General features: G+C 43.6%; 1 protein-coding gene across 27 annotated transcripts in view; it reads right to left on the reverse strand.

The window, feature by feature from the left end:
- The window catches only part of MAP4K4 (mitogen-activated protein kinase kinase kinase kinase 4), a 184,406-nt gene that overhangs the window by 54,101 nt on the left and 104,394 nt on the right, over positions 1-25,911 (reverse strand). For all 27 annotated transcript variants that reach the window (XM_033124270.1, XM_033124269.1, XM_033124266.1 and 24 more), the window contains exons 4-8: positions 10,201-10,326; positions 8,827-8,937; positions 4,815-4,905; positions 2,782-2,912; positions 1,014-1,068 (exon numbers count right to left, since the gene is read on the reverse strand). In XM_033124270.1, the coding sequence (XP_032980161.1) occupies positions 1,014-1,068; positions 2,782-2,912; positions 4,815-4,905; positions 8,827-8,937; positions 10,201-10,326 (514 nt within the window). The remainder of the gene's footprint in view (positions 1-1,013; positions 1,069-2,781; positions 2,913-4,814; positions 4,906-8,826; positions 8,938-10,200; positions 10,327-25,911) is intronic.

Here is a 25,911-nt window from a genome sequence, read left to right on the forward strand (position 1 = left end):
AGCCCTCCAAAAATGTCAACTGTTCACTGTTACAGCTATTATTACAAGGAAACAGCAAAACTGAGTAAAATGGAAATGTTGAATGCTGTGCTCTTACTGCTTGTACTCCTCTCACTGGCCCAATAAAGGCATGTGAGGTACAAAGTACACACACTGTGTCACAATAGGCAATGTGCATTTTCACGGGTTTGTTACCTTCACAAGGCAGCTGGGAAATGGGGGCCAAAGAAAAAGATAACACTATTCCACCGTGAAAGACAACTGAGACAAAGGGTCAGGCAGTACTTCCCTGTCTCAGTTCTTCAGAGGAAAGCATGAAGGAACATATGGTGTTCAAGACAGATGTCATTTCTGTATTGCACACTAATTCTTAGTTGTTGGTAATTTGTCTTCATTCATTCAACAAAAATTTATTCAGCAACAACTATGTACCAGACAGTTACACATTCTTTGTGTATACCTTTTATAAAGGGGGAACCAGCAGAAAATGCTGTTTTTTCCTTTCTTCTCTGCAATTCTACCCCGTCCCTAATCAAAAATCAATTTTATAAAGTTGTCACTGATTTAATCCAAGGCAGAAGCAAAATTTCGTAGGTAATACAAAAAAAAAAAAAAAAAACCCGCATTATTCTACACATAAAAAGTTTTGCCTCTACACATAAAAAGTTAAGTCAAAACACAAGTAATACTTATGTGTTAGGACCGGTTTCACTGAATATTAAGTTCAAATCGCAAAAGGAAAAATTACTGCCTATTATCTGATGTCACCATAATTTCAGGCCACACACCTTAAATAAATGGTAATGTAGCCTGCAGACCTCAGGGAGATCTCTGAAAGGAATAATGGATGCTAAGAGTTCCTTTTACATCTAAAACTCACAGTATTGATGATTCCTTCATCTAAACGCCCCACCAGGAATGACTTTATCCATGAAGCTGTTCTTTGGGAAGCCTTGAAACTAGGTTTAAATTACATGCAACAACTGGGCTATAAAGGAGAGAACATTACTTACGGGGAGCACCTTCTGCCATCTCAATAGCTGTAATGCCACAAGACCAAAGGTCACTCTGAGAAAACAGAATAGTATGTTATGGGTAGCGTATTAGCTATGGGGCCACGAGCTTACCATTGCTGGTGACTGACATGAACGCCATATACACGCATTTTTGCCTGTTTTATTCACCTTGTATCCCCAGAGTTATCGCTCGCATGTGGTAGGCCCTCAGTAAATACGGACAATGAATGGATAAAGGTTTATCAGCCAGTTTCTTAAAATCCAAACAAGATTTTTAAAAGTAGTTAATGGATGACTACTATCATTAGCATTCGTTTATTTATATACTATCCTAACAAAGGAATTACTTCAAGTTTAAGGGTTTTCTAAATAAGTAATTATAAGTATGTGTGATTGCAAGTATAAGGATAGGCCCACAAATTTCTCCCGTATTTTTATGGAGTTTTCTATACTATTGGGGTGCAAAGGAGAGGTTCACCACCTTAACTCAATGACTAATTGTGGCAGCACCAGTGATGGGAGGACAGAGACGTTCCATGCTCCCCGGTGTGATGCAGTGAGAACGACACCTCTGCTCGCAGGGGATCTGGCGAAGGTTTTCCTTACACTCCCTGAGTCTCTCCATCATATAGGAAAGAAGCTAAATGACATTACAAAGATGGAAAAGTGTAAATTCGGAAATGGTAAGACAAATCTAGAGGGAATATTAGCTCTTCAGTAAGTCAGTGTCATGAAAAAAAAAAAGGGAGGTGAGGGAGGGAATAGTCTTGATTAAAAGATACGCAAAGGCCAAACAAGCCAACACAATGCCTTACCCAATACGGAACGCTGGTTTGGACAAACCAGGTGGGAACCAGCTGGGTCTAACCACGGACTCCATTTAAAAATTGTTTTTCATTTACTTACACATGAAAATGTTTTGGGTATGTTGGAAAATGTTTTCAAATGTTAGAGATGTAAAAGATATATTAAAGAGAGAAAAGTCATAAAGTCTATATACTGTATTCTAAAATACTTCAGCATATAAAACAAAATAAAGAAAAATTCCTCTGCTCCCTGGGCTGAAATTGAGTTTCATTAATTGGGTATTTGTAATAAATACTGAAATACACTGGAGAGTGTTAACATATGAACTTAATTTTGAATAGCATGTAACAGGTACATTAACCCTTCTGACTCATTAAATAAGGCAAGGGAACGTTTTCTTTTTTAAATAGTTTTTGTTAACATATTCAACCTGAATCTAATGATTAAATATGGGTTTTACACCAGGATCAAAAAAGTGCATTATTGATACAGGTCTCTAGAGGTCACTCTAGTAATCTAAAAACACTCGTGTGCCCCCAGCAGAGCCATAAGCTCTTCAACAAGACTCAAAAATTTCATGTAGATGAAGCTATTGCTGTATATCCTGACAATTATTTTTTAATTAGTATCTGATTATAATATATTCTTCAAGTTAAGGGGACAGCAAACAGGGCAGAAGCATTTCATCTCCTCGTGACAAAATGTTCTCTGTACGCCGAAGCGGCCCCGACGGCCCTGAAAGCTCTGCACTGCTTAGTAAGGAGGAGACAGGGGGTACGGAGTGGGCAGAGAAGCCTGCATCTAAGTGCTGTCCCGGCAAACATGCACCTGCAGCAGGGGGCCCGTGTCACCCTCAGAGACCGCAGGAAGGGACGAGGGGTGTGCGACGTGTACGCAGAGCCCCCTACCTCCGGGATGGCAGGGACCCGGTGAAGGCCAAGAAGCCGGTGCCACTTACTCTGTAATCATAGGTGGCGTCTGGGTTCTCGTCACAGGCGATGACCTCCGGAGCCATCCAGTAGGGGGTGCCTATGAATGTATTTCTCCTCCCAACGGTCCTGTCGAGCTGAGCACTCACACCAAAATCCACTGGGAGGAAGAGAGTGGAGCACAGTGAAGAAACAAGTAAAACACAGGAGTAGGAAATGTGAAGACGAGGTGTCTGCAGAGTAAACTGAGGCAGTAATACTTCATGGACACGCAGCCTCCTCCAGGCCACCAATGCCACAGAGCCACGTGCCCATCTGGAAGCTCCTGGGAGGCCTGTCCCCAGCCACCTATCCCAGCTCCCCCAACAGTGGCCACCAGAGGGACTTTCGGGTGAGCTGAGATTTTCAGTGCTAGCTGGGGACATGCCTGAGCAAACAAGACCGAGTCACAGAAAGCCCCAACTTCAGGAGAACTGGCTGAGACCCATGTGACTCAGCTCCCTAAGCAGCACCAGACACAGAAAGAGAAGAAACCCACAAGGGTTTTCTGGAGAGACCACAGGACTGAATTAAATAAAGGGAATCAGGCTAAATCAACATACACTAAGAAACACTCCCCAAGGACCTAGGCCTTCTGCTCATGCTTCACAGGGCCTCCTCCCTCCCACCCAAGTGAATGGTGACGGGGGCTACAGGAGCGTGAAGCCTGGGAGGCAGGGCTGGCAGGAGGACTGCTCCGTGCAATGGGATGTTTGCCCCCCTCATCAGCTACACACACTGCCATTGCCCCGGTCAGCGGGGGGCACAGCAGTGGGAGCTGGGAGGCAGGGCTGCCATCATCAGCGGTCCCAGATGCAGCTTCTGTCACCGGGTCAGGAGGCCCCTCTGAGACGGACACGGGCAGGACAGTTGGTGTGGCTACTGCTACCTGGACAGTAGGAATCCATCACCAAGGGACTGTCACAGGCCTAGTACCACAGGGCCAGTGCAGGGAACGCATACAACTTGAGGAGTTGTTTGGAATGAGAACAATTCGAGTGCCTCCGATCTTAGCATTGAGGGGATTTTCCAAGTTGGCGGACTGTCCTCCACAGACCACCAATAAACACGGGCACTAGGCAAGAAAGCAATAAGGAAGAGCCTATTTATAAAGGTTAACTACTGTGCCTCAGGTTTTTGAAAGGTGAACTAGATTCTTATAAGCATAAAGATTTTGTGTGTGTGTGTGATGCTTTGGGGGAAGAAAAACTGTTTAAAATCTGTTTAAAAATATGACCCATGACAAGAAAGTGGGATGGGAACAAGTTCAGATCCAGGTAAGGAAAACCAGAAATATAAAAGAGCCATTGCAAAGTCATCTCCAAGAAGACACTCTGGGCTCCATCCATCATGTGTTTACTGAGCACCTACTACATCCAGGGTACTGTGCTGGGTAAGAACACCACGACAAGTAAGATAATCCTCGTCACTGCACTCCCAGAACTTATATTCTGGTAAAGAAGTCAAACAAACAGCTCCGTAGTTATAAATTGTGATCCGTATTGTGAAGGAAACAAGCAGTGGGACCCAGTACAGATCAGAGGGTCAGGGAAGACCTCTGTGGATGAGGGAGAAACTGCCACTTCCAAACGGGACAGTATGTGGGAAGGCTTTGAGGCAAGTGCCAAATAAGTTAAAAATGAATGACTGAGGAAGACGAGAGAAGTGAGGAGGGTCACAAAGTGAGGCTGGAAAGTAGCAGGGGCTGTGGCTTTTTGGGGGCCACGGTAAGAAACGTGGATTTTATTCAAAGTGAAACAGCAAGCCATCAATGGTCTTCAAGCAGGAAAGTGACGTGACCTGAGTTGGACAGGATTCTACCACACGGAGAGCAGAAGGGAGATGCCTGTGGGAGGGAGGTGGAGGCAGACAGAGCAGTAAGCCCAGCTCCCACTTGTTAAGCTGAACAGAAATTTAAACACGTGGGTGATGGACTGTTAGCTGGACGCAAACGGAGCGCAGGTTTGCTCCGTTACAAGGCCCAGGTCCAAGCATGACATCCCGTGGCCCCGCCATCACCTACCGAGCTTCACCTCTGCATTCTCGGTCAGCAGCACATTCTGGCCCTTGATGTCCCGGTGAATCACATGATGAATGTGAAGATGCGCCAGGCCCTAAACAGAAGGACAGGCCTGAATTTTAGGGCGTTTGTCGCTCTACGTACATAGGCAAGAACACACTCTTCATGACATAGTGCGCGTGCAGGCCAAAGGCTTTGTGAACCATATTTAGCAGCACAAATATGCTGCTAAATACAGCATATTTACAATTCCATCTTTGTGCGTTTCCAGGAAGACATCACCCCGCACACGACACAGACAGCAAGGCGTACCCACCCCAGTTGCACCGGGTCAGGTCCCCTGTGAGCAACACCACCATTTCTAGCTGCCCCTGGAAGACACACTGCAGATGACCATCTGCACTTTCTCTGCTATAATGTGTGCTATTTGTATACAGGGTGGTTCCTTTCCCACGCTACACATCTATCTTTCAGTGGGTGACCCCGTGGTATATTTGAACTAGACACATCCCAGGGGAAAAGCGAAGGGCGAGAGTGGGGTTTCCGGTCTGGCTCTGGGACGCTGCCTGGTTTTCCCAGCACCAGTGACAAACTGCTAACTGGTGATCAATCCCACCTCCACCCCAAGTGTAACACCATTCTGCCACCAAAAGAGCTTTGTGTTCAAAGCTTTTCTTTCCCAAGGAGATATACCCTGCTGGGCATATCGTGCTTTTGATGACCTTGTATCTGGAAGGAAGCCCAAGATCATGTCTCTGGTGAGAGATGGTACAAAAACACAAGCACATTTTTGCGTCCAAATATGGTCTACAAGGCAAAAGCCACCGTTGTCACAACTCGTTTACTTATTCCGTCTTTAGCCCAAGAAGCCACATCTATAGCCCACCTCCTTAAGATACGGCAACCTATTTACTCTGAAACGTCTCAATACAAAAAAGGCCGATGAGAAATAAGGGTTTGATTTTCCTGCTTCATTTTTATGGGGTTTTATTGTTATCATGACTTTCTATGACTTAAATACAATAGCTGCTCTAGAACACTCATTTTTCTAGCACAGGGTTTCTAACCAATCATTTACTAGTCTGCTTGTGAAACAGAATAGAGCTTATTTGATGGCTGGTTATTTTTCCACCAACAGGACATGCAGTGTTACACCACAAAGCACTGACTGGGGGGGAAAAGTACTAAAAATATATGGTATCTTAGTGCTATAGTTAGCAAGAAGGCCCCTCCTGTCAGCATGAAATAACTTTTGAACAGCAAAAGAGACAAAAAAAATACAGCTTCCCTAATTCTTTCTACTTTTATTACTTCAGTTCATTTTTTATTCTCTAACCTTCACAAAGCCCCTTCTCACACTTTTACAGGATTATCTTAGCAACAAACACAAGTACCCACATCTTCTCAAACAAATGAGGCCTGCGTGCCCTCTTGGTCTTATGAGCAATAACGTAAGAGTCTCCTTCCCCACGGGCACAGCAGGCAAAGGAAGGCTGCTTCCGCGCGTGACCCTGCTCGCGGTGCGGCTCCCAGCCCTTAACCAATGTCACCCTGAGTTGTGACTGTTCCGAACAATGAATACAGTCTTCCTGCGTGAAGCACCTGGGAGGGAATGTGTGTGTGTTCAACTCCTACCATGCTGAACGCCAAGCCACAATTCTTCCTGAGCAGAGATGACAAGTCCAAATACATAGCGATACCCACTCCAGACCCAAACGTTTCTCCTGTAACTATCTCGCTCGTGGCCACAGAACGAGGAGGTGTCAGAGGCTGTCCTTCAATATTGGGTATGAAAGGCTGGAAGCGCCCCTACTCAACAGGAAATATTGGCTGCGAGCAAAATGTGTAAACCGCGTGTAGACTGTGAACGTGGCAGTGGGTGGGAATGCCCATGCTGGCTTTGTCGGTAAACGTTCTGGTCCCAAGGGTTTCTGAGGGCTGGCCCAAGAGAGCTTTGTTACTGATGTCTAAGGCCTACACGCTCAGGACTCGCAGGCTTTTGAGGGATCTTCACACAGCAGCATCTGAACCTAACATCCACTGAGGAAGGAGGACCAGTTTTGCCATCACAGACATTAAGTAGCCCGAGCTGTGTCCCGGGTTATCTGCTTGGGGGTCCTTTCCCATGAGAGCTCACCCCCTCCCCACCACACCGTGTTCTCGTTACCAAAACTGACACTTAGTAACTCCTATGATAAACACACACCAGCTTTTCATCCACCGATTCTTCTCGAGGCTCTTTGTGTTTTTAGTACATTTAGACTTTTGTTATAAGAAAAAACCCCATGCTAGATGAAATGTAGATAAAGGAAACGCATTTCACATGCTCGCTGAGATGGAAAACACTAGCTTCACCTCAAAAAGATGTCCTTTAGGCCACTGTATTCAGACCCGACAGGGGCTTCAAACAGCCTGGGCTCCTTTCAGACGTTGCCCGAGATCACAGGTGGCAAAACAGCTACCTATACTTATTACACATGGTAGGTGAACAATGCTTGCTTGTGCATATAAAAAAATGTGAATTGTCTTTGATGACTAAAATGCATTTGATGCCTCGGACATTTACACTAAAACTTACTTCTCTGCTTGAGAAATCCTACACTGGAATTACACATAGTAATATGTACGTGTGAGTATGTGCTGACAGCAGAGAATAATGCCAACTAATATTTACTGAGAACTACTTGTGCAGCCACATGTGACACGAGATGATTCATATACACCTAACTCATTCAATTCTCGTCAGAATGTACCCCCATCCTAGGCTCGGTACCCACATTTTACAGAGGAAGGAAATAAGTCCTAAAGGTTGAGTGATTTTGCGAGGAGTGTGCAGGAGATGACGGGCCTGGGTGGGACCCAAACCCGAGTCTGGCTGACTCGAGGGCCCACGCTCTTACCCGCCCGGCTAAGCGGTTTAGTTATTAACTAACAAATACATCTGCCCATTCACTGAAAACTCACAGCACTGGAGGGTGAGGTACTTAGTGTCCCACTTTTAGGCTCTACTTCCTGTGATAACTATAAAAAATAGAACCCTCAAGTTTCAGTAATGAAATTTGAGTTTGATTATAAAGAGATGGCTCTCCCACCTCAGCCCCACAACTAGTTTTCTTAAAGGAATGGTCTGTTTTCAAGGGCTCTTAAAAAGAAATTAAGACTTATCTTTAATGAATTCTAGATGACATTTTTTAAACTTGTACTCCTCTATAAACAGCGGGACAAATTTACCTACAAGTAAAAGATGATTTTTTTTATTGGCGAGAGAAGCATAAGAATTAGGTGCCGGTTTAACTCCATAGTCTTTATTTCTAAAAGGTGGCGGGTATATGAAATCCTAGTCATGTAAGCATGTGACACAGGGGTAAAGGAGACAGAAAAACTGTGGGGCCAACCAAAGCAAAAAGGCCCACTCAGTCACACACACTTTCCAAACATGGAATATTCCTCTCCTTCCACCTGCTGTCAGGATGGCCCTACCACTGAAAGGAATCGTTTAGAAGCTACTAAAACAGTAGTTTCAGAAACTTACTCTAAGATCATAAGCCAGCTTTCTAGTTGGCTATAAATAACATGAAACATTAGCACTCTTCCTCACAAATATTGCAACAGATTTGAACAGTTAATGCCAAAGTCCGTAAGATGATTTTGAAAGTCAGCACTCAGCACCACTGACACTGATTCATAAACTTAGACACAGGATTCCTATAAAAACAGTAATTAGCGATTCTTCCTCTTCCCCTCCACTCTGATTTTCTTTTTAACACCTGGAGATGAATTCAGGGAAATGCAAAAAACAAACAAACAAACAAACAAACTATTTTTTGTTTCACTCTGCTTTGTTTAGATACTTGCCAGAGTCTACACCGTGGTGCAACTTAAACTATCAAAGCCACCCAGGGACAGAGTCCTTGGTGATCACAAAAAGAATGACCTGCACAGCTGTAATGGATGCAAAGTACTCTGGGCTAGCAGAGTGAGAAGGAAAACAAAGGACCCGGACGGGGCTCCTTACCCTCAAGATCTCCCTGGAGATGTAAGCTATCCAGTCTTCTTTGAGCGTGTTCCCTTTGGTGTTCTTCACGAGGTCTGTGATGGACCCGGCCCCGCAGAACTCCATCACAAGCTACAGGGCAGACAAGACACGCTGTGACCAACATACACCGGCAGTCCGTGAGGCATCAGGCTCTCAGGACACACCTGAGAAGTCAGACAGCACAGGCTGACCCCCTCTGGCCCTTCCTGAAGATCTGGGCACGTGATCGTTTTGGAGACAGCCACATTACTGAGAACAGTTCCCCAGCCGATTTATGTGTCTTTGGTCCAGGAGAGACAGAGTTTCCGATATTCTACGGCACATTGTCCAGTGCAGAGGTTCTAGAGTGTTCTTCTCTCTCCTAAGCACATGGACATGGCAGCAGCATTTTGTTCTCCATCAGTGTCCAATCATCAGAAATCTGATATAAATACTCCCTAACATTATTCCTCATCTGCCAGTCAAAGATGTTCTACTTTTCAAACGTTATGATTCTCAAACTATTTTATATTAACTAGGTTTAGTACAAAAATGCTATTTTTAAGCAATGCATAATTTTTAATAATACATTATTTACTCTACCTAAATGTTTGAACAATATGAACACAAGTATATTTTTAAAGTACCTAGAAAATGAACTGAATTGAACTATTCTAAAATTTTACCTATGATGGGATTTGGGCAATGGAAATAAAACTAACTAGGTCCCTTTTACTTTCCCAATTTTTACAAATTTTCTACAATGGCTTTTTTAAAAAAAATTAGGAAAAGTATTCATCTATGTCCCTGCTTTCTAAGTCCAGTACCTTTGACATAACTAATGTGATGATCACAGATCCAATAGTAACTCATTTTCATCTTCTTGAACGTAAATGTGCTTAATAAGAGATGAGGGTGAATCTGTCAATTCTAGAAATTTCCTTAGAACTACCTATTTTTTATAAATGATTATCACTAATATTACTAACAAATTACTGACATAAGTTTGTTTACTTGCGATTTGTCTCTCACTTCTGGGTGGTAAAGAAAGATGCATTTACTTAGGCTTCCATATTAATTAATTTCCACAAATAAAGTTTTTCTCGTATTGCTTTTATTTTCAAGCTCCTAATTTCCTATCTGTCTACATTCCTTTTAAAACGTGCCATTTTATTCCTGAAACACAAAGTTAACTTTCCAGGCAAAGTGAAATCAACATCAAAATAAACATTCAGTATACTGTCAACCAAGAAAGTAACCCGCCACTACCCCTTTTTCTTTGTTGTTCTCCCCTCTTCCCCCCGAAGGTCTTCAGGGCCCTTGGAACCCAACCCAAGAGGACACCCCACAAACGCTAAGGAAACATGTGCCTACCCAGAGCTGGTCATCATGTCCTGGAGGGCTCTTTTTAATGAAAGCACCGTAATACGTTGCAATATTCCTATGATGAGAATATTTCTTCAGCATATTTATCTCCAGTTTGATTTCTTCCTCTTCATCCTAAGGAAAAATAAAAATAAAATGTGTGGCTTCTGAATGATGTATGTGATTTTCCTCCACCCCCACACAGGGAATAACACAAGTCCCCTTTCCCCCCAACAAGGAAGAGAGATCCATTCCCTGTATCCTCGTGCCAAGACCTGGGGACCTGAAGGGGATTCATCCTCTGAAATGTGAGTACAAGCCATGCAAGAAGCACATAAAGTATAAAAGGTAAAGATAAATACAGGCAGCAGCATGGAACAGAGGGCACTGGAGTCCCAGCTCTCGCCCTAACCAAGTGACCTCAGGCAATGGACTCCACTTCCCTGGGTCTCAATTTGCTCACCTGTAAATATGGGAGGGGGGAAAAAAGAGAACGGACCAACTGATACTATAATATTTCACCAAATTACTAGGAAAGGCTGTTTTTTCCTAGAAACCCCGTGTGAACACAAACCACCCAGCACACTTACGGCAGAAGTTGTCACCTCTGACAACCTCGCACATGTGCAGCTTGCTGAGTGCAGACCAGCCCAGCAGGCCCTGGCGTGCTTGGTGACAATCCACCCTCCACCCAAAGGGCGCCAGGCGAGTCCAGTGAACCCCAGTAACAAAACACCACTCAGTGACAGCAGGTGGTACTAGACTTGGCTCATCCCCCAGCCTCTTGCTTCATTAAAATAAGATACACAGGGGAAGGAATGCAAAGTTTGTATGAAATCAGAGCAGGAATGACAGAAACGGAAGGTGACACAGGTATGGAAAAACAAGTGGCCCTGTGAATGCTGAGAGCTGCCAGTCTCCGCCTTTCTCTCATATACTCTCCTGGGGAAGAAACGGCACCAGCACGCACATTCGGCCCCTGTGGCAGGCACATGACACGGAGAGAGGGTTCTGCCAATCCACCGGCAGAGAGTCGTGCTTAGGAAGATAGACAGGTAGCATGGGAATGAGGGGAAAGCAGAATTAAAGTGAGAAATAAGAGAGAAAGTGCAGGAAAAGAGAAAATCAGCCTTGGTTAGTAAGAAAAGCAATGTTTGAGGGAAGACAAAGAAGATCAAGAAATCTTTGATAATCAGATTCCCTTGACTACGTATGGTTTGGTTTTTCAAACGGAAATAACTGGTTCCCCAAAACTTCACTACTGTTCTACACTGACACACTCATCCCACTTAGAGCTAATATTCTTCCCTCTCCAGAGAAGACTTGGGGTTGCTGAGCAGGCGGGGTGCAGGTGTGTGCAGGTGTGAGAAAGAGAAGACAGTGGCTGTGACTGTGTGTGCGTGCACACAGAGGGAAGGCAGGGGTGGCTCAGTCGGCTGGAGCGCGAGCTCTCAACCACAAGGTTGCCGGTTCAACGCGCGCATGGGATGGGGCGCTGCGCACCACCCGCCGCCCCCCCAACTAGATTGAAAACAGCAACTGGATGGACTAGGAGCTGTGCTGCGCCCTCGGCAACTAGGATTAAAAGGACAACAACTTGACTTGCAGCTGATGGGAAAAAACACACTGTTCCCCAATAAAGCCCTGTTCCCCTTCCCCAATAAAATCTTAAAAAAACAAAAAAAATAAAAAATTAAGGGAAGGGAAAAGAAGGTGAGACAGGCAGACACATATGCAGACACACACACACACACACACACACACACACACACACACACCCTCTCACGCTGAAGAAACTTACTATTATGGCCTAGCATCTCCAAAAACCATTCATAAGGCCTCACAGACCTAAAGTAAGTTGGGTTTGCAAATATTGCTCTTTAATATGAAAGCTGCGACATCACTAATCAGATATTAATGAAGAGGCCAAACGAAAAAATGTTTTAAAATATAACTTTCAGTTGTACATTAGTGCCTTAGAAACCAGATACATTAACAAAACATGTAATGATCTTAGAACAACATTCTCAAAATGTTGGCTTCCAGTTTGGTCCCAAGACATAAGTATTAGAATATTACAGCATATTCTATGGGCACAGTTGTCACCTGATTAGCAGGCGATGACTGCAAATATGCGGTGGAGTCACATGGCCAAGTACAGTCTATATAACAGTCAGTGTAATAATTCTCATTGAGACCCTGTATAGAGGAAAATCACACCAAATGCGTTTCATTTCAATCTGTGATTTCAACATGGCCACGTATAAAGAAGCAATGAAAAATGTGATACTGAATAACTAGGATAACTACCTTAATTCTAAACAAAACCAGTGTCTAGCCTGGCTAATATTACAGAATAACACCTTTTTATTTGGGACCTTTCTCCAAGGGAACTTCATACGACAACATAAAAGGATGACAATTTTTATTAACATAAGGGGCAAGGAAGCATGCTCCAAAGAGAACTCAGAAAGCCCAGTTCATCAAAAGCTTTATCTTACGCTCTTTCCACATGTTCACTCAGATGCAAAGAGTATACAAGAGTCGGCACAGGGTGCATAGGGGCTGCTCTCTCCCTGCCACCACAACTAGCTCCCAACAGTACCTGTGGGCTCCTGAGCAGCCCGGGACAACCCTAATAAAGCTTGTCAAGGCCGACAGATTCCTAACAAAACTTAGCACGTGACTATGGCCATAAACATGCTCCCATGAGAAAAGCACGTGGTGTTAGTCCTGGGGCGAGGCCCCCAGTTAAACACATTGGGCCCTGAAAAGTCAAACATCCCACTTTCTTTACAATGGACCACAACCAGGTCATTAGAAAATTAACAAAAGGTTTTATTTATTTTCCTTTTTATCCAAAAATCAATAAATCCACAAGTATCTGGGGTAAAAACAAAAAGGACCATGTTGAATTAGAATAGGGAAAAAATCAAAACATTGATTGCAATTTTGTTTTTGTGGTAAGAGCCGCTAATCACTTCATGGAGTTCCGAGCATCTTGCTGGGCTGCCCAGACTTTGCTGTATGGAGCCAGCCCTGACCCCTGGCACGCCCCTCCCCATCCCGGTGAAATTATTCCAGGGGTCATTATTATTTATGACGCTCTGCCAGTAGGTTTCAGCTCTTGATAGAAACAAACGCTACCTACGTTTCTCTTCCTGAGCAATAAGTAAGGATCACGACGTATTTCAACTAGTTGCAACCTATTTTTCTTTAGTGACGTGGACTAATGTGTGGGATCTAACTTGTTCACCACTCTTTAAAAGAAGAATCAATAGTTTCCATAGGCACTTGATGTTTTCAGAGTCCGAGTTACACATTATATACAACTAAAAGTTCTTACAGGCTTAAATTCAGTACTGTCCACTGGTGTGGAAAACACAATACACACTGGTAAATACTGTTGGCAGATTATCCAATGTATGTCCTCGAATCTAAGACGCTGCTAGACAGATAGATATGCAACTACTTTATGTAATGAAACCAGGACTTACAAACATTCCTTCTTTCGCATCCATGATTATAGATGACTGTTACACATCTTATAAAATAAAAAGGCATTTAATACCACTCATTGTCATTTACTAATGAGTGCCCACCTTGGAGAGAAAGCATCAGAAATGCAGAATGTGCCAATGGCTTGGAGCCAACGACAACCGGAATCCTAATTTTGACTAATGCTTATAACAATGTTGTGTCATTTTTAGAGTATTAATGAACCCACTTCTGAGTTCAAACCTCCCTTTGGCTGTTAGTTAAAAATAAGTTTGGTGGTCTCATTCCAATATTTAAATACATACTACACCCCCATCCCCACCCCCCCACAACAAGCAAACTCCTCCTTTAGCCTGAGAAGATACAGCACAAACAACTGGGGGTGGGGCGCTAGAACTGAAATTTTAAAACAACAACAAATCCCACATATGAAGAGAAGGTGGAGCTGTGGACACGACAGGACAAAAGTTTTTAACATCCCAGGTGTCTAAGCCGAGTCCAAAAGACTTTGCTCTTCATTCTCCTCTTTAGGAGGCCACAGTCATACAAACAAATAAAAAGGGGGGAGGGGAGCGGGGGGCGGGGTTAACGAGAGAGAAGAGAGGACCTTTTGGAAAGAAAGGTAAAGCTCCCCTGGTTTTCTCCAGTGATGAGGCAGCTGCTAGTTCTCACTTAGTGACTTGCTGCAGCTGGTACCAATTAGCAGTTTGGACTCTAACCAGCCTGAGCAAACTCCCAGAGAAAAGGTCTTTGTCTCAGGCTGGGAGATGACTCGGCGCGAGTGCTGGGCGGCTAGGCAAGGGGGAGGGGCGAACATCTGAACAGTGGTCATTCTCAGTCAGCTCTGGGTTTGTAACTGAGCCATATGACAAGCTCTGCCCACCCACCATCTCAGCACCCAGGCGTGCATATAATGCCATGTTTTGTTTTTTATGACTCTTTAAAATGTTACTTAAACGCTGGTGACCTACGCTTTCTCTCCTTCCACTGACGGGAGTAGCTATGCTGGGAGACAGGCAGACTTCAGAAAAGCCAACCAGGAGGATCCAAGAGAACTGGGCAATGTTCTAAGCTAATCGTCTTTCTTCCCAGCATGCCCTCTTTACAGAATTCAGTCTACTCATTAACAGTGGGGCAAAAAAAGAAGGGAAATTCATCATGCACTCTAGTTCTGCGAGTTGGAGAGGACTCTTAGACGAGGTATTCAAATATTTCTGGCAGATTTCACCACCAAAATGTATAAATGAATATACACTTAGATTTTTAAAAGCCAGTTTACAAGTCTATTTATTTTAGTTAACTACTACTGAATCCTTCTTTGTGTGACTGTGAACTGGTAGAAAAATGAGAACAGTTTTACCTGGCAAATCCCAGTTTTCTGAGAATATTATTTAGTACCACAACAAGATGAGTTAATCAAAATTAATTTTTTTTGACTCAAACAGATATATGGAAAGTTACACAACTTAAATTCACTGACAGTTCAACCAAAAAAAAGGTACACAACTATGCAGTAAAGATTTTTAGAACAAAATTAAAAATCTTGTATGTTGTATGACCTGGTCAAAGGAAGGAATGGCAAGTTCTTTAAAATTAATCAGCCCCCATAGCCCAGGACCAATCAGTCCCAGAATAAAAAGCCAAGAGAAAAATTATAAAATTACTGTAACTAAAATGAAAATCAGGCACTCATGACATCTTGCTCAAGAAAAATGTGTTTCGAACACGTTTCAGACAAAAAGACATGCTCTCCATTTGCTACTGAATTAGAACTTCTGGGATTCTGAAGTCCCAGTGGAATGGCCCTGAAGCCCCCAGCCTGCTGCTCCCTTTCTGTCTTTTCTATCTACAGGCACCAGACAGAACTTACAAAACACAAGTTCTCAAAGAGGGCAGCCCTCTAGCTCCTCCGTCTTCTACAAAGTTAGCCTAGCACATTACTTGCTGAATATTTCAATGACATTGTATCACTCAACTAGTATCTTTTACAAGTAGTGTGGTCACGAAGACAATTACACAATCACACCATTCACTTGGATGGACGTGGGATGGGAGTGATGGCGGAAAATTTCAGACTAAAACTACTAAATGATGCAGGATGGATGGGGAATAAAATTCACTCCATTTGCCTCAGCATCACTCACTCATAAATAACCTTGGGTGATTGGTCCTTCCATGATTGACGCCAGATCCACAAAGAGGCCAAAATACACCTCCATGACAACCACCTACCAAAAGCTCAACAGGGCGAATGAATGTGGTGACCTCAACTCAAACAATAAAGTCAAGTAAGACAGATCACTATTTTCTCTAGGATCTCAATGTAACTATTAGAACTTCCCAAAGTTTCATGTCATCAACACCCAGAGGTCCTAACAGTTGCCTGTCAAGCCCCAATCTACAAGACACAATACCACGGGTACAAACGACTTCGACAGTGTAACGTGAAATAGTTCATGTTAGTACTTGATTTTTTAGAATCCATCCATTTTCCTTCCCCATTAGGGAATTAGTTACACACACACACACACAATAGGAATACAGGCATACCTAGTTTTATAGTACTTTGCTTTATTGTGCTTCACAAATAATTGCATTTTTTTCCTTTTTTTTACAAATTGAAACTTTGTGGCAATCCTGCATTGAGCAAGATATCAGCGCCCTTTTTCCAACAGCATTTGCTCACCTTGTGTCTGTGTGTCACATTTTGGTAATTCTCACAATATTTCAAACATTTTCATTACTATCATATTTGTTATGATGATCTGTGATCAGTGATCTTTGATTTTATAATTATAATTGTTTTGGGGTGCCATGAGCCACGTCCATATTAAGATGGCAAACTTAATTGATAAATGTGTGTGTTCTGACTTCTCCACCAGCGAGCCATTCCCCCATCTCTCTCCCTCTCCTTGGCCCTCCCTAGTCCTGAGACACAGCAATATTGAAATTAAGGCAATTAATAACCCGACAATGGCCTCTAAGTGTTCAAGGGAAAGGAAGAGTCGCGTGTCTCTCACTATAATCAAAAGCTAGAAATGATTAAGCTCAGTGAGCAAAGCATGTCGAAAGCTGAGACAGACCAAAAGCTAGACCTCTTGAACCAAATCATTCACAAGCCAAGTTGTGAATACAAAGGAAAAGTTCTTGAAGGAAATTAAAAGTGCAACTACTCCAGTGAACACACAAACGGTAAGAAAACAAAACAGACTTATTGCTGACATGGAGGTTTTAGTGGTTTGGATAGAGCAAACCAGCCATAACATCCCCTTCAGCCAAAGCCTAATACAGAGCAAGGCCCGAACTCCCTCCAATTCTATGAAGGCCGAGAGAGGTGAGGAAGCTGCAGAAGAAAAGTTTGAAGCTACCAGAAGTTAGTTCACGAGGTTTAAGGAAAGAAGGCATCTCCGTAACATAAAAGTACAAGGTGAAGCAGCAAGTACTGATACAGAAGCTGCAGCAAGTGATCCAGAAAACCCAGCGAAGATAATTAATGACCATGGCTACACTGAACAACAGATTTTCAACGTAGATAAAGCAGCCTTATATTGGAAGAAGATGCCATCTAGGCTTTTCATAGCTAGAGACAAGTCAATGCCAGGCTTCAAAGCTTCAAAGAACAGGCTGACTCTCTTGTTAGGGGCTAATGCAGCCGATGACTAGAAGTTGAAGCCAGTGCTCATTTATCATCCTGAAAACCCTCTGCCTGTGCTCTATTAATGGAACGACAGAGCCTGGTTGACAGCACATCTGTTTACAACATGGCTTATGAAATATTTTAAGCCCACTGTTGAGACCTACTACTCAGGAAAAAAAAGGTTCTGTTAAATTATTCCTGCTCATCGACAATGCACCTGGTCATCCAAGAGGTCCGATGACATACAACAAGATTAATGCAGTTTGCATGCCTGGTAACACAACATCTACTCTGCAGCCCATGGATCAAGGAGTAATTTCAACTTTCAAGTCTTCTTAGAAATGCATTTCAAAAGGCTATAGCTGCCAAAGATAAGGAATTGCTCTGATGGATCTGGGCAAAATAAATTGAAAACCTTTTGGAAAGGATTCACCATTCTAGATGCCACTAGGAACATTTGTGACCCATGGGAAGAGGTAAAAATATCGATATTAACAAGAGTTTCAGAGACGCGGATTCCAGCCGTCATGGATGACTGTGAGGAGTTCAAGACTTCAGTGGAAGGAGTAACTGAAGATGTGGTGGGAAAGCAAGAGAACTAGAATTAGAAGTGAGCCTGAGGGTGTGACTGAATTGCTTAAATCGCATGATAAAACTCGAATGCATGAGAAGTTGCTTCTTATGGAAGAGAAAAGAAAGTGGTTTCTTGAGATGGAAACTACTCCTGGTGAAGATGCTGTGAAGACTGTTGAAATGACATCAAAGCATGTAGAAAATGACATAAACTTAGTTGATAAAGCAGATGCAGGGTTTGAGAGGATGTTTTCCAATTCTGAAAGAAGTTCTACTCTGGATAAAATGCTATCAAACACCATCACACGCTACAGAGAAATTGTTCGTGAAAGGAAGAGACAATCGCTGCATCAGATGTCACTGTTGTCTTATTTTAAGACATTGCCACAGCCACCCAACCTTCAGCAACCACTACCCTGATCAGTCAGCAGCCATCAACAAGGCAAGAGAGGATGGCTAGCATTTTTTAGCAATCAAGTGTTTTTAAATTAAGGCATACACATTGTTTTTCAGACATGATGCTTAATAGACTACAATACAGTGTAAATATAACTTTAAATGCACTGGGAAATCAAAAAATTCATGTGACTCGCTTTATTGCCATATTTCCTGAATGTGGTCTGAAACCAAACCCACAGTATCTGCACGGTCGGTCTGTACCTGCTACTGGGGACTCTAAAGTAAGGCAACCAAAAGCAGGACCTGAAGTCTAGCTCCTGACTGAAATGGAAGGCAGATCTACCAGGTAAGAAGACCCAGCTGACCAAAATCAAATCCTCCATTAAAACACTTGATTGTAATTGAAGGAAACCAGACTGTCACCCCAAAATATTCTTCTTTGGGACATAAGGATTATTTAGAGCTAAAGGCCTTGAAACACAGCATGTACAAGAAAAGACACTCTGACCCCCCCACCACCACCCCCTTTTCTTCCTGAAAGAGAGAAAACTCCCACATGCAAGATGCCCTCTTTCTACCAATTGGAAAAAAATCTGATCACCAGAGACAGAGTTGAGGCTGAGAGAATTTTGTACAAACAAACCTTGTTAAAATAATTCTTATCTTCCTTTAGCCTCCCCGTACATCTAATTACTTTTCCACAATTGCCTCTCTTTGTTCAATCAAGTAGAAAAGAGTATTGGTTTTACCACTTTTTTGAGTCTTCATTTTTCTTGTGAAGCCTCCCACGTACACATGAGATATACACAGTAATAAACTTGTTTGTTTTCTCTTGCTAATATGTCTTCTGTTATAGGGACACCAGTCAAGAACCTAGAAGGGTAGAAGGAATGATTTTTTTTTCCCTCCCCTACTTAATAAAACTTATAATTATGAGACCCAAAAGGGAGTAGTAATACAAAATACTCCAGAAGATTATGACATAATGTGTCTTGACAGAAACATTTTGCCATTCACAACACAAGTGTGCAAGTATATTTAGTCAACTACACACGTTTTAATGAGTCTATGGAAAGAAAATGATACCAAAGACTGTCTCTGGATTCCAGACTTTTTTTTTTTTTCCTTTAACTTAACCTGATTTTCTTCAATTGACATACATTATTTTTGTAATTAGGAAAAAAACAACAGTAAAAAGTTTAGAATAGAGGCGTTAGCTGTCTAAGAATGCAAGACGACATTGGGAATATAGTCAGTAATACTGTGATAGCATGGTACAGTGTCAGACGGTTGCTGGACTTACCACGGTGATCACTTCTTAGGTATATAAATGTTGACTAACTATGGTGTACACCTGAAACTAATATAATATTGTGTGTCAGCTATAATTTAATAAAAATATTAAAAAAAAGAATTCAAGACAAGTTTCTGACAACTAACACGGCCCTCCACCTCCCTGGACTGAGGGCCCTTTCTCCTGCCAATCTCCCTGCTCAGGCTGCTTCCACCAACGGTCAGTGGGTTATGCAGAGAGGCTGATGGGAGCTTGAAGAAATACAACCTAACGGTTAGTCTGCTAGAAAGCAGTAGAAACTGGATCAACGGCTCCACAGAGCTCTGACCCTGGCTACATGGTCACTTCTTCCTGTTTGCTGCGATGGTATCTAATCCAGACTCATGGCTTCCCGAGGCTGGAAATTTCCAGGTGAGTCTTTCCTGGAGCAGAGGAGAAGGTAAATGGAGCCCAGGATGACCCATCATGCTGCCTCACCTTCCTGACCTGCGAAGAACCCCGTAAAAAAGAGACTCTTGCCTCAGTCCAGTCACGCCCTTCCCTGAGCCACTGGCAGACTCCATGAAGCTCCCCGCAGTGCACGCAGGGAAGAAGACTGCGCACGCTTTAAGTGCCTTGCTCAAAACCCTGAAAACAGGCCCAAGTAAGGAATGGGAACAGGGCTCGGCTCTGAAGAAGGGATGGGTGTGCTAGCAGGACAAGTCTGCACTTCGTACTGGATCCATCTGTGCACTCACTTGTACAGGAGTTCCTGCTTACATATCTAACACGGTGAGTCAGATAAAGGCTGGGCTCTGAAAGAGTCTTCAGTTAAAAGAAATGATGGGAACTTCTGTTCCTGACCAAGACAAGATGGAGTGTCAAGGACCAGATCTGCCCTCCCCCTTGAACAGCTAAAATTAGAACAAACATATGAAAAAGCTTCGGACACTGGACATCAGGCACTGGAAGACAGCGACCCCTGAGGGACGGGAACCGTGAGGGAGGCCCTACAATTGGCCGGCTGGCGGCCTTAAAGGGATTCCAGACTGCAGCCAAGGGACAGGAAACCCCCCCGGAGCCCGGAGGATTCTGAGTTAAGGAGAGAGCTGCGCGGCTGCGGAGAACACAGCGGCTAGCTCGCAGACAGAAGAGCCCACGGGACAGCCGCACGGAGCACGCGAGCTCTGGAGCTGAGATGCCCCGGAGGGTTTAGCAGAGCCCTGCTCAACACACCCTCGTGACGAAACTCCCTGAGGCCAGGGAGACAGCCCCAAAAGGACGGGGGACAGTACCCAGTGCTCACAAGGATGGAAAACAGTGGCTGCTACCACTGACCACACGAAAAACTCGTTATTCCCAGGAAGTTGGGGAGAGCATCCAGGAGGCTCTTACTTACTCATGGGGCAAAACTAGCTGTACGCTAAATGCTGATCTGATCCAGACAAGGGAGTCTTAAAAGGATCACACTGCTTCCAGGTACCTAACTGCATCCCAGAGCAAAGCACACGAATACAATGAGAATATAAAATATCTAACACCCAATAAGGTAAAAATCACATGTCTGGCATCCAATTAAAAATTACCAGGCCTAGAGAGAAGCAGGGACAAATACTCATGCGAGGGGTAGAGGGGTCAACCGAAAAGAACCGGGAACTGACACAGATGATAGAATTAGCAAACAAAAACACTAAACCGCCTACTGCCTACCCTGTAGGTCGTAACCTGTATGCCTTTTGGGTATCTGCCGTGAAGAAATATGAGACCCAATTTGTTTTATATGGTGCGTTCAATTAGAACCCAGTGCATTTGGAAAGCAACATCTTGAATTTACAGATGTTTCAACTGCTTAGTCAGGCAGAAGAGTAAAACACCCCACACATATACACCATCTGTTCCTACTTGCCCACCACTAAAAGAATATAATCATAATTTTGAAAAATTTAAATCATACATGGGAAAAAGCCTAAACAAAATGCATGTGTGCGATCAGCCTGCTTTGGTAAGATCATTAGAATAATTTTTGTTTGATATCAATTGCTACAAGCAAGCTATGAGTTTATACCTGAATCAAAAGAACAGTAATTGCCAAAGTGACGCAAGTAACGACTCTATGAACCATACTTGAAGAAGTGCCCGGGTTGGGAGCGGGTGGTGGTTGGGGAAGGAGGGTATCTAAGGGCCAGCATTTAACCAGATCAGTGATTTTCCAATTCTTAAGGATATCAGTGGCCAAGCAAAGATTTGTGGTATGTCTAACAGTTTTACCTTAATCTTTCCCTCACTCTTCCTGTCTCTCTCCTTTCCTATTCATAAGCTACCCTAATTCCTGCTTATATTATCCTGGTGTTTCATGATACACCACAGTAGATGAGTTGTGTATCTACTCAACTCAAAAGGAAAAAGAAGAAATCAAACAATGATCACCTAGAGAAAAGTAGTAAAATCTCCCCTTAATAAACTGTGTTTCAAATGTGACAGTGCTTGCCAGACAACAGAAATTTGCTATGGTGTGCCTCTTAGGGCAACCAGGAAGTAAGCCTTAGTTTAAATGTGTGTCCACTGCCCTTTTGTTGCTTTCAAATCATCCTCTTCATTGTGGAAAATTTGCGTGTCTTTTCTCTGAAAGGGCTGTTTCCATTCACATACTGAGTGACCTCTACCACTTCACATGCTAGACAAGTCTTGGGAGAACCTCATAGAAAACACATATGAAGGACCATTCCCTTAGCTCTGAGAATTCAAAGATGGTATCTACAGAAACGACTTAAGAAGACACCATCAAGAAAACAATGACGACGCCCCATGTATCATTACGTAAAATAGAAAACAGAAGCAAGACATTGATTCCTGACAGACATCCTCCACTGAAGAGACTCTAGATGACAAAATTCAGGTAGAGGATTCATTTGGCGATAGCACACTGCAGCCACCACATTGCAGGGAAGGAAGGCTTTCGCACACACGTGGAGATCACTCACTCCAACACTTCTTCCAGCTTCTCAAATCTCTGAGCATTTCTCACTGCTGGATGGAAAGCTGCGGAGGAAAGCTATAGGATGGTACCAGTAAGGATGCCTTCAGTAATTAAACCTCACCTCCTTATTTTTCAGTTCCAACCAGGAAGGTAATTTTAAATGTCTCTCCCTCCCAATTTTGCCTACTTTTTAGAAACTGACCAAATAATGTGGAGAGAAAATGAGAGGAGCTTCCAAGTCCCAAGGGATAAACCACTCCCCTTGACCAGCCTATGGGGGATCTGCTTCTACAGGACCACCCTTTGCACCAAACTAGACAGGTAAACTGACCTCACATCACTTATCAAACCCAAAAGGGAAGTTTTGCTCTGAATCAAACCAGTAGTCACAGTTACAGTCCACTATGGAATTGGGCCTTCTCAGGAAAGGATTATTGGATGCCACAGAAATTCATAAAAACTCCTAAAATTGCATCCCCAGCCACCCAGCTGGAGAAACCCCTCCTCTCCAAAGCCTCACCCTGGCTCAGCACCACAGCCATGCCAACTATAAGTCTCAGGCTCCAGAAGCACCCAAAAAGGCCATGAAAACACTGAGCAGCATAAAAACCAGGTGGTCTGGGGACAGAGAACAGTCTTTCACAGCACTCACCGCCCTCCAATGATGACTTTAAATCTGCCTTCTCTGTAAGAACATGAGCTCTAGGAAGGCAGTGACTCCATCTTGTTCTTTCTGTACCCACCAGTGTGCCTGCCACATTACATGTGTGCAACTGTATACAGCCGGATGCTGATAAGACAGGTGATTTCAAAAAGAAAAAAACAGTAAATCCCTGAGTCTCAGTTTCCTTACATGCAAGATGAGGAAACCTAATCCATTCATTCCTGGCCAGTGAGTCACAACCCAGGGTGGGTGAAAGAAAAAAAGGAGGTAACTGGCAAAGACCCTCATGGCTCCCAGCACATAGTAGGCACTCAAATAAAATGTTTGGAAAATGAACTATAATTATCTTTTGCGTTATAACCTGGGGATTTGACACAATTCTGAACACAAAGCAGCCTGTGAACCGAGCACTGGCGACTCTGGCATCACCTGCCCTCTGGCAGCAGCTGATGGACACATGCACTTTGCCAGCCTTGCCCACTCACTGCTGGGACAGGTGGAGAGGGCCACGCAAGGATCCCAGCCATCAATTAGACCAGCAGCCAGCCACCAAAACGGCCCACCCCACTGTGACCTATTTCCTGCCTGCCTACAGAGGGCGGTTAGGTCTACTACTAAAGAACGGTCAGCAGTGTGTGCCCTTAGGGGTGTAAGCTGTTACCTTCTGTTCATACAACCACAGCGACAAACTACAGGTGCTCCTCTTGGAAAAACTTGAGAAGATGCTGAACATCCAGGTACCAAAAAGACTGGAGGGGACAACCACTTACCTTCAATATGTGGTTCAACTAGAAATAATAAGCTAATTCATTGCGGAGACTGACATTAATCAGCTGTTTCGACTACCACTGGACACGCACTGCCTCTGCTCCCGCAAGAATTCTAGTACTTTCGTCAGAGACGTGTTTTGAACACAGTACATATTAATGCTGATCTTGGGTACTATTCAGAGTTTATCAGAAAATAATTCTTCTTTGGAATGCGATTTTAAAAGATATACAGGATTATTGCTTAAAATGTGAGTTTAATTGCATGCAGGAATAAAAAGTGTTTTCCAGAAAATAAATCTTTAATTTTAAGAGTGGAAGGCAATAACACAGGATTAAAGTAATCCAGTTTAAAGTGGCAACCAAGACTAAAGTCCCCACAAATTTTGACAAGTTCACACCCTACCTTAACCTTGCTTCTTTTACCTCATACAGTCCCCTGACCCCAACGAGCAGTGAGGCAGCTGTACAGCGATTATTGAAAGCAAAGGAAAGGTGTAGTGTTCTTTTCTAGATCATCAGAAAGAGAAGTGATTAGCAGCCTTTGTGTTATCTATCACCTGATATAGAACTTCAGGGTAGTTTACTACATATACATTTCATGAAACTGTAGGAAGTCATTTTGGTCTAAAAATAGCTCATTAAGGGTCATGTTCCTTAATCCACTTTTCCTCCTCATACACATACATGCAGCGCACACACTGCAAGCAAGGAAACTGCAGGCCCCAGTCACCGGAGGAGAGCGCTGGCAGGCAGGCCTGGGGACTCTGCACAGGCTCTCCCTCTGACAACAAACAGTGCCACTCCCTGAAGAACAACGCAGCCTCCCTTCCCTCCCTTCCGCTGGATCACCCTCTCCCTGTACTTGGAATGACACTGAAGCAAAACACATGGCGAGTTTGTGTGCAGCCGCCTGAGTCAGGCTGGCCACCTCGGAGTCACTGTTCCAAAACTGGACCTGTCACTGTCAGCGAGAGAAAGGACCACGAACTACTACCCTCAAGGTAGGGCTAGATTTCTGTGCGAGAGGAAAGGGAAAGGAACAAAGGAAAGTAAACCACACCATCATGAACACGTATGCAAAGTAACTCCCTCAAATGGCACCTCCTCCTCCAAGAGCAAGATAGAAACCAAAATGCAAACCAGTTAGTTACTTGTTCCAATAAATTTCTCCAGTGAAGACCGTGCAAGGCCATTCAGCAGCTCAAACTCATAAACACAAAGGATATTACGGCGCTAGAACCTGCCCACCTCATTTACCTCTATCCAGCAATACAAACCACCGACTTGAGCATCTGCCGTGACCCACAAATGAAGGCTAAGAAGCTGTGATGTCACTTTCCTGGACAACCTTTTAGTAAGAACCACATCCTGTGTATGCCCATCCACTGGTACAAATACAGTCAATCAGCCCACTTCTTAACAGACCCTGCGGGCACCGGGAAGGGTCTCGAAACAGGACCCAGGCACTGATGGCTAGTAGTCAGGAAAGGGCAACCTGCTCTCCCGCAGGGTGGCCCATGGGCATATGTTACAGAGCTAAGGGGGCTGGGAAGAGCCAGCACAAGGAAACTCCAGACAAGAGGAATCACACTGCACGGGAAGAAGCAGGAACAGTCACAGGCTAGTGAAACTACGTTCACGTTCTCAGAGCCTTGACTAAGTAAATTATCAACAAAACAAATCTCTAAGAGAAATCGAGAAAAATCCCCCTTTCCTGCCAGGCTCAGTGTAAATGGGAACTCACAGCTGAGTTCAGCAGTGCTCGCTCAGCTTGGATGTGTGCACACTCGTCCATTCAAAAGCTCGTCTTTCTACTGAATACTAATAAAGCTCTGGGCTAAAAACTGGCACACAAGAGTACTGAGCCCTCTGTTTGCAGAATTAATTAGGTAGATTTGTGTCTCTGACTAAGCAAAGACACAGAATGGA

The sequence above is a fragment of the Rhinolophus ferrumequinum genome, chromosome 13, assembly GCF_004115265.2.
Source record: "Rhinolophus ferrumequinum isolate MPI-CBG mRhiFer1 chromosome 13, mRhiFer1_v1.p, whole genome shotgun sequence".
NCBI lineage: Eukaryota > Metazoa > Chordata > Mammalia > Chiroptera > Rhinolophidae > Rhinolophus > Rhinolophus ferrumequinum.